General features: G+C 31.4%; 1 protein-coding gene across 1 annotated transcript; it reads right to left on the bottom strand.

Annotated features, from left to right (window-relative positions):
• Window positions 1–3234: 3234 nt before the first annotated feature.
• LOC18026599 (biogenesis of lysosome-related organelles complex 1 subunit 1) lies at window positions 3235–4213 on the bottom strand. The gene is made up of 3 exons (XM_006410061.2): window positions 3900–4213; window positions 3609–3814; window positions 3235–3509 (listed from the first exon to the last, which is right to left on the bottom strand). Exons 1-3 carry the CDS (start codon window positions 4063–4065, stop codon window positions 3417–3419), a joined length of 465 nt encoding a protein of 154 aa, XP_006410124.1. The 5' UTR covers window positions 4066–4213; the 3' UTR covers window positions 3235–3416.
• Between the last annotated feature and the right edge of the window lie 6265 nt (window positions 4214–10478).

The following is a 10478-nucleotide window of genomic DNA, read 5'->3' as shown; positions in this document are numbered from 1 at the left end:
GTGAAAAGAGGTCAGTTTCGTTATAATAAAAGACTGTTTTTTGAAGATGATTTTGCTGATACAGTTCGAAGGTCCTGGACAAAGAATGTTGGAAATGGTAATAGTTTTGCTTCGCATCTGGTTGTATGTAGAAAGGAGATGGCTAAATGGAAAAGAAGAAACAGGAGTAATGCAGCACAATGTATTAGTAAGATTCATCACCAGATTGATGTTGCTGTAAGAGACAATAGTGTTCCCTCTTCTACAGTTTATAATTTGCGAAAGGAATTGAATAAAGCATATATAAATGAGGAACTCTTTTGGCCTTTAAAAAGCAGGAACAGATGGCTTCAGCTAGGTGATAGAAACTCCAAATTCTATCATGGAGTTACCAAAGCAAGAAGATTACGTAACTGTATCAAATTTGTGAAAGATGCTCATGGTATTATACACAAGAAAGATGAGGCGATCGCAAAGGTAGCTGAGGACTATTTCAAGGATCCCTGTTCATTTTTGTATCTGGATGCTGCATCTAGCCGTAAATGTTCAAATGTTGTTCGTTTTTCAAAAAAAAAATTGCGTTCAGATGCAGCATTTGGATGCAAATTGATTAGCATCTCAAAAATCTGGATATTATAGATGCTGAGAAATAGAGCGTTCGGATACAGCGTTTGCATCTAGTTTATGTAAAAGACATTAATGCTTTTACTAAAATAAAAATCTTGATTTCTACAAACATCACAAAATTTCGATTTCCAGAAACATCACAAAATCTCGATTTTCCGCTAAGACAAAAAAAATTTCGATTTTTCGTAAAAAACGAAAAATCTTGATTTCCCGCCAAAGACGAAACTCGCCAAAAACGCAAAATCTTGATTTTCCGCTAAAAACGAAAACTCTCGGTTTCCCACCGAAAACGCAAAATCTTGATTTCCCGCAAAAACACAAAATCTCGGTTTCTCACCAAAAACGAAAAATCTAAGTTTCTCGCCAAAAACGCAAAATCTCGATTTTCCACCAAAAACGAAAACTCTCGGTTTTTCGCCAAAAACGCAAAATCTCAATTTTCCGCCAAAAACAAAACTCTCGGTTACCTGCCAAAAACGCAAAATCTCGATTTCCCGCAAAAAACACAAAATCTCAATTTCCCACCAAAAACGAAAAATCTAGGTTTCTCGCCAAAAATGCAAAATCTCGATTTCCCGCCAAAAACGAAAACTCTCGGTTTCTTGCCAACAATGCAAAATCTCAATTTCTCGCCAAAAACAAAAAATCTCGGTTTCCTGCCATAAACGAAAAAATCTTTGTTTCTCGCCAAAAACGCAAAATCTCGATTTCTCGCCAATAAATGAAAAATCTCGGTTTCTCGCCGAAAACGCAAAATTTCGATTTCTCGCCAAAAACACATAATCTCGATTTTTCACCAAAAACAAAAACTCTCGTCTTTTCACCGAAAACGCAAAATCTCGATTTACCGCCAAAAACACGATATCTAGATTTTCCATCAAAAACAAAGTTTCAGTAAAAAATTTTCCCGTCAAATATGCAAAATCATGTTTTCTCACAAAAAATGCAGAAAAAAATATTTTTATATATTTTTAAAACTTAATTTAATAAAAACATCATTTATTAAAAAATATTAATTCAAAAGTATGTTCTTTTTATTTATTTGATATATTTTGTATCCAACAATTTTTCTAAATTTACAAACGAACAATTTAGTATCTAGATGTAGCATCTTGATGTAAAACCTAGTTTCCAAAACAAACAATATCTAGATGTTGTATCTAAATGAAAATCTAGATGCAACATCTAGATCCAAAAACAAACAGGTTACTTCATCAAGTTTCAAGTACATCAAGTTTGTCAGAGATATTCCCAAATCTATTACAGAAAGTCACAGGTGATATGAATGAGTTATTAATTAGACCAGTTACGGATATTGAGATTAAAGAAGGTGTGTTTAATATTGACCCAGATAAAGCTCCAGGAGAAGATGGATTCACGGCAGCCTTCTATCAACAATTCTGGGAGATATTAGCACAGATGTATGTTCAATGGTGAAGAAGTTTTTTGAGCTCAACGTGTTAAAACCACGTTCGAATCATACGCAGATTTGTTTAATCTCAAAGACAACAGATGCTTCGGAAATGTCAGATTTGTACAATTCTGGGAGATATTAACGTAAGATTGCCTGGGTAGCTTGGAAGAGGTTGTCTTTACCGAAGAATGAAGGGGGTTTAGGTTTTAGGGATCTTCACAAATTTAATTTAGCCTTACTAGCAAGACAAGCTTGGAGAATATTGCAGAATCCAGGTTCATTGTTGGCTAGAATTTACAGAGGACGTTACCATAATTCAACGACATTCTTAGAGTCGTTGAGCGGAGGTCACCCATCTAATGGATGGAGATCTATTCAAGCAGGTAAAGAACTGCTACAAAAAGGGTTGAGAATCCAAATTGGAGATGGACAACATACAAATGTCTGGAAGGATAATTGGTTACCAACAATTCCACCAAGACGGGCTGGAGAGGGTACTTTATATTCAGAGTTACGGGTTTGTGATCTTTGGAAGAATGGAGTTCGAGGATGGGATACAAATAAGCTAGCTACAGGTCGTTCTTAATGCAGAGGATGTCGCTTTAGCTGAACAAATACGTTTATCTCGTTTTGCTGAGAAGGATAAGCATATCTGGGCTTATACAAAGGTCATGCACAGTACACTGTTAAATCGGGCTATTGGTTATCAATACATTTATTCGATGATGAAGATATGCCTGAACCTCCTCCAGGTTCAATTACTCTTAAGAACGAAATATGGAAGATGAGGATTCAACCAAAGATACAACTATTTGTATGCTCCTTTTACTCTATGATTAATAAAATGGTTAGATGCAAAAAAAAAAAAAAAAAATCATCTTTCAGTATTTTTTGAACAAGGAGGATCTAGCTGTGTTTTTGATTTTCTGTGTTTAATCTCATTATCTACTTAAATCTCGAATCCCAAAGTTTTTGGAATAGTTTGTTGATAGACTTTCATTATTTTTTTCCTAAGTCTCGATGAACCATGAATGTTGCATGAGACAAACCTGACCATGGCATAAGATATAGGACCCTAATATATATACTGTAACAATTCTTTCACTCTGCATTTGAGGGATAACCTGTTAAAGAAAAGAGCTTTTCATGATCCTCCTTCGAGTAAATGATAATCAAACACTTATCCAAAAACGTGGACCTTACTCAGACAAAGAAACATTAAAGGATTGGTATATATGTCTCCTCAGACTCTCAAAACACTCAAGATCCAATTTTTAAAGATCAATAAAAGTAGTTTGGTGTTTTTTCTTTACAGAATCATTCTGGAAATTTTATCATCGCTCTATCAAAACCCCATCAAGCGAATGAATCACAATAGATCCAGAAAATGTTGCTCTTAGTGATCTTCGTGAATGCTGCGAATTGCAGCAGTGATTTTCTTGCAATCAAACTCCATAGTCTTCATCCAATTCTCAAAATCTCCTATTTCCTGTCACAAAAACACAGAACCACCATGAACGAACAAACAAACAAGACAGCCTTAAAGAAGACAAAACGATTTTTTTTTTAAGTCGTAGAGATGAGAAACCTTAACGGCGCTATTAACGGCGTGAGTAGCGGCAAGCCAGTGATCCGTCTGTTTGCCGAATCGCGCCACCGTCACCGCCAGAGATCTTATCTCCGCCTCAATCCGTTTCTCGTTAACGAAACACTCCTCCACTCCTCCGTTCACCGCCTTCACGAGCAGATCCGCCGTTCTCGCCGCGTGCCTGATCGCCTCCTTCCTCGATCTCTCTGTTTTCGTTTGTGAAAAATCTCACATCTATTCTCTCGATTGTTATCAGAATAAGCAGAGGAAAAAATACTCGATTTTGCGTACCGGTCTTTTCCCGGAGCTGTAACGACGATCGACGGTTGTCATCGATCAGCTGCAGCAGACTCGATTCCAGAGTTCCAGTTTCCTCTTCCGTTCTCTCCTTCTCTGAAAACGATAGCACGCGCCCACGCGCCGCCGACGGCATCGACATCGAAATCGGCGTATTCATTATATCACCGGTTAACTAATTGGTTCGGTGATAATTAATTGTTCCTGACTATTTCTGGTTGTTATCGAATACTCCCATCTTGTTGCACTACGAGCCGTTTTTTAAGGAAACGTCACGCATTCTCGCGTTACAAATTAACACGGTTTTTTTTAGATGATTATTTTATTAATACTGAGGTTTAAGTTACCTAAATGTTTAGCCAAACAAATTTCCAGTATTGACTTTTGCAATCAAATCTTGACATATTTTGAATAGTACTACTTATTATAAGTTTTTTTTTTAATTCTAAAAATATTGGAAATTTCTCTTTGACACATAGAGCATACGTAATTTTCCTTTTGGCAACTTTCAACTCCCTGTTATTTCAAAATGTATGATATGATACAAAAAAATCTTTAAAAAATCTCTATATTATTATTTAAGTAGACAATTTAAAAAATAACTTTTATTTTGTAATTTATTATATGAAATATCTTTAAAAAATAAAGAATAATTAAAATAAGAAAATATATAATTATATTTTAAAACTATTGACAAAAATATGGAAGTTTTTGTTCTTCATTTAATAGAGTACTAGGATACTGGCCCGCACGCATGTGCGGGCTTGAATATTTTTTAAAATTTTAATTTTATCGGGTATATTGTTAAGTTTTTGGATCCAATTTTATAATATTGATATTTGACAGTGTGTGGGACTAGAGTGTTATCAATTTTGGCCGAATGGTATGTTATTAGTATAAGAATTAGATTGTGTCTTACAATTGGCTCATGTTTGCAGTTATAAATTCTAAGTAATTATAATTAGGTATGTATAATGAAGAAAGTGCAGATGAAAAATACATGTAATTATGATTACATACATTAATTTTATGTTCATAAGTTATTCATCGAAATGTGACCTATATGAACATATTTTATAAATTATATATGAAGATGTATTCGTTTATTTTGAATTGTATCTTCCTTAAGAAATTGTAATAAATCAGTCAAATATTATTTAATATATTTTAATTATAAAGGACTTTTGGGAAATATGAAACACAGCGAAGAAAAATGAGGAGTCACTCTGTACGAATTCTATAAATACACACCATAAGAGAATTTTGATCAACTAACCAAGCAAACAATTACTCACTCAGGCACAATCCATACTACAATTATTATTCTCATGTGATCCTCACACATACGTACAAAAAATATGTTTATATGAAAGAAAAATACACGTTTTTCTATATAATATTTCTTGTGCATCAGAATAAGTAATTTTATTCATTGTATCGCCATAGAGTTATTGTAATTATATTACTTCTGAAATCTCACTTTCGACAGGAAGTATACTATTAGTACTTTATACCAAATTCTGGATAGAGTAGAGATACAAATAATTTTGATCAGTAGGTAATGAGAAATGTATACCGTTTTCCATAAGTTTTTGCTATTGTTGATTTTTTATTATTCACTGGATTTTTTAGAAAAACTGTCCTTGCTTATGTAGGAAATTGTTATTTACATCGAATGAGATCCAATATTGTGTAAGACATAAAAACCTTTTAATTGGTATTTTTTAATTTGAAATATTACGATTTTCCAAATTTGTAGGAATATTAGGTTTATTATTTCTCATCGCAGCAATTATCTAAAATAACAACAAATCACATTTTTCTATATTATGTATTTCATTTAAATTTGAAATTTAAAAAGTTGATCAATTTTATTAGAGATTTCCAAAATTTGAGATATTTTATCTTATTAACAACTAAGCTACGATTAATCCGCATCAACAATACATTAAATTACAACTATAACAGTTTATTAACTAAACTATAAATTATAAGTTATGGTATATTTAATGAAATGTTAATTGGTTGACTGTTGTATTAATTATGTAATATGTAAAGATTAAAAATGTAGTATTACGTAATTTAGAAAATTAAGACTATGAAAAACAACAAAATGAAAGTAACTTATTGAAATAAAGATTCAGCATGCAATTTTAAAAATAATCTTAAAAAGACATATAAATCTAATTGACCGGGAATAAGCCCATTGCAGAGCAAGCTTCTCTGAAGGTGTCGTAGACAACACCATTAACTGTTCGGATATCTTCATAACTGTGAAGACCTCTAATGATATTCAACAGACAACCCAAATAAAAAATTTTCCCATCATAAATTGAATAGTGTTGAAGAATAGTTGGATTTCCTGAACCCTTCACCTGTGGCCTCCACTCATGCAATGTGGCATTCCAGACAAATTGATGAGATAATTTAGTGTAGAGCATGAATCTGGCAGTTGGGTATATCTTGTTACACTCCATCCAAACAATAAATTTTGTATTTTTCATTAGTTTGTCCACCTTGTTTCGCTTGGGAGAATTTTTTCTTGGTAGATGAAATTGAATAATTTCTGAAAACAATCATAAGAACTTGTTAAAACAGTTAAAAAGAAACAAATAATGTATGATAAGAAATTATAAAGAGTAAGTCTCTATAGTTCTATACCAAGGATTCTTTTAATAGAATAAAGTTGGACGCAGAATGCTTACCTATCCTGTTCATAGCAGTAGAAATGGAGAATATTGAGAATTTTTTTTCAGTGTAACAAATGAAGTTGCAGTTCATAAAAGTATGATGTGAATATATAGATGGATTAAATAGGGCTTACACGAATATACGAATAAATTAAAGATTGCAATATGCATCTCGTTATAGAAAGTAACAACAGTATATCAATATCTTTCATATTATATTTTAAAAAATCCAGAATATATGGTTAGATAATTCAATTTATACATAATTGCGTCATAAAAATATTAGTTCGAAATAATCGGAGCACAATATTATGTTACCATATATTGCAGTTTAAATCAAACTGTAAAGAAGGAAAATCCAAATTTTTAAACATTTTTGTATGAGACAAGTTATGTGAATTGGACGAAGAAGAGTTATATAAATATTATGTCCATTTATCAAAAACGAAAGTGAAAAAGTCAAACTGGTTGGTTGAAACAGTATTCCCAAGAAAACATAGAAATTTGGTGACATTGAATATTTTTTAACTACCCTATCCTATATAAAATATGAGGTAGCTTCTATTATAAAAATACTTATAAAATTTACTCTGCAACCCTAAACGCTTGATAAGAGATTAGACAAAAATGGAAAATCACCAAGATAAACGTTATGATGAAAACGGATTACTAAAAATTAATCCACCACCATTGAACATGAGATTTGGTGTGGAAGAAACACCATCACCTCCTCCAATTTCTGAATCAGAGATGGAGCAAAATAATATGTGGAAAGAGATGAATGACTTTCTGAGCAAATCAACTGCGAAGGCCCTCGAGGTTCCTTCTGAGGTAATTTAAACTTTAAATTATTCCGTTTTATTAATAATTTCTGTATTATTGGATGTTCATATCAATATGTAATATCTGCAGCTTGATGAAGAAAAATCGACTGATGATCCAAATGAACGTTGCAAGAACGGAAAACACGATCTCCATCTAGATCTGGAGATAGGTTTGAAATGTATAGAATGCGGCTTCGTTAAGACAGAAATCCGCTACCTAGATACATCTTCGTGGGTAAGCTGTTAATATTCCATTAATACATTGATTTGTTTAACTAATATGTTTTAAGTTAACTACATAATATGTTTTTGAATATTTTAGGCACATAAAAATAAACGTGGAAGGAGAAACTTCGAAGTTTAGCTAAAATTATCTCTGTTTTTTTTTTTGTTTTTTTTGTACCTTAATTATCTTGAATAAAATTTTAAAAAAATAATTATTCTCCCAATTCATTTTCTCATATATGTGTATTGATTCGTAAGATTATAAGCTCATCTGCTACATTGATTATAATCCACAAACATTAAAACATCGATAATTTATATAATATTTTACACTCAACTCCAAAGATAATGAGAAAAGCTTAACACTAGTTGTCAGCAGTGAAATGCAAACGTCAATCGGAATTAATTTAAAATTACTCTTACACGTAAAGTTGTTAATAGATCAATAGTGAGCATTGGACAAAAAAAAAATCAATACTGAGCAAACGTTGTTAATTGCATAAAAAATGTTATAGTTGCATCGCGTGGCATAATTATAAATAAAGAAACTCATAAAAACTCGTAATAAATGTAATTTCCAAGTCTACCGTAATAAATTGGTATGGTACTAAATTTGGCATAATATGAAAAATGCTCGTTAAAATATTGTAGTTGTATAATTTGGCAATATCTTATTATTATCGAAATGTAAAATATTGGATGGAAAAAAATGTCTATAGAGGAAGTAACATTTCTAAATTCAAATAAATTCTATATATAGATGGTATATGTTATATCCAAAATTATACATATATACATGTAAAATATATAAACAATAAATACAATGATATTAAAGGACATAAGTAAAATGACAATTAAACATTACCATAAATAAATACTAAATATTTCATTACAAATATACGAAAGTAGGTTCAAATACATCCCAGTTTTATGGGAAAATATTACATAATGTTTGAACGTTTAACAGTTGGTATTAAAATATAAGTAGAGGGATTAAAGTTATGGCCAGCTCGGATCTCCATGAATATCGGTAAAAAGAAGCCTGACAGAAAATAATTTCAAGTTAATAATTGAAAAAAATTAAAATAACCCATAAAACTTATTATATACATTAATACCAATTAGAAAATTACCTGTCAAAATAATCAGAAACCTCTTTTATGTGAGGATTGAAAATTATTTCATAATGGTCTCCAGCATTCCTTATACGATATCACCCTGTATGATTTAGAAATATAAAGGGAACAAATGTTAGAAGCCAAATTATCATATAAACAAAGTCAAAATGAATGTTCCCACTCACTAACCTTCGGAATCATAGGTCAGACGAAACATGCGCAAAGTCAAAACTGTTTCATAAGTACCTATGTCTTCCCACTTCTTCCAGAAATCCAGAGCAGTCTTCCCAATGAGTTCGATGTCCATATCATTATAACTAAACCAAAAATTATATTACAACAACATTAACTAAAATATAAATACTCTGAATTATAAGACAAAAGATTGGCCTTTACATATATAGATGATCATATAAAATGTCTTACTTCATGTCCTTTATCTGAATGTCCAAATTGTGAGACGGTCCAAAAATCATCTCGTATAGGTCATCAATGTCAGTACTTAGATCATCATCAACATAGATGATTACGCCGATCAAATCTACAAAGAAACATTTTCATTACACAATATTTATAACCTTATATATTAATTGAATAAAGGTGAGAAGCTTAACCGATAGAGTACTCAGTAGGGAAATTCTCTCGAATAATGGCATCAAATGGCATAAACTCCATCATATGCTTAGGATTGACTTGAAAGGTCTTGTCTACAACAGTATCGGCGTTCATTATGATGAAGTGGTAGTTTATAGTATTTCTAAAAGATCCGAACGCATTGACAACGTTGAAGAATTTGACATAATTCCATTCTCCTTCTTTAAACTTTGTACCGAGGTAAGAAATAAGACCCTGATCTATCGATGCCTCTATTTTGTAACCCTAAATTCGTGAACCAAATAATCTTTTCAGAGATTCATGTGTTTAAATGTTCATAACATGTAACAGAATAAAAAAATTTCAAAAGATGAACTTACATTTTCGTCATCGAGGATAAGATGCAATTTCTGGCGTTGATTACGGTAGTTGAATTGTTCTCAAACTCATAGAACTTTTATAAGAATTCTGGAGTCAGATTTTGTGGGAGAAAGATACTCAAGGGTACAATAGCGAGGTATGTTTTGAGGAAAGTGGTTGTTTTCTGGGACTTTAGGTTTGTTTTTAGTTAAGATGACAAGAAGTTTTTCTACTTGGTCCTTTTATATGTATAGGAAAACAATGGAAAGTATAGGGTTTGAAAGGTTGTATCGTTTTGTAAAATCCGAATAAATAGCAACCTTTGACATTTATTGTATTAAGTGACTTACGACAAAATAGTTCCAGTCAATTCATTGGTATATTTGACTTTTATATTGATTAAATATATATAGTAAAAAATGTAAATATGGTAGGAAAATTTCATATCTTGTACTGACTACTTCTTTTTAATTAAGTCAATTACTTTATTTCATTAATTACAAATCATTAATGAGAGTACAATACCAGAATTTATGTACTCTATTTTTAATACAGACACAAATCACGGACCATCCAAATTTTGAATATCACTGTTATTTTTTGTAATCAAAGAAATAGAAATTAATTGTTATTTAGAAAATATAAAATATTTTTCATTGGATAAGTTATCTCAATCAGAATAATTTAGAAGTATGGTTTAACACTATAAAAATAAGAAATAAGAAACAACTTCTTTTACTGAGGCTGGTCTTCATATCATCG

This window comes from Eutrema salsugineum, unplaced genomic scaffold (assembly GCF_000478725.1).
Source record: "Eutrema salsugineum unplaced genomic scaffold, Eutsalg1_0 scaffold_10, whole genome shotgun sequence".
Lineage (NCBI taxonomy): Eukaryota > Viridiplantae > Streptophyta > Magnoliopsida > Brassicales > Brassicaceae > Eutrema > Eutrema salsugineum.
This window is presented reverse-complemented; position numbering and strand designations above follow the sequence as displayed.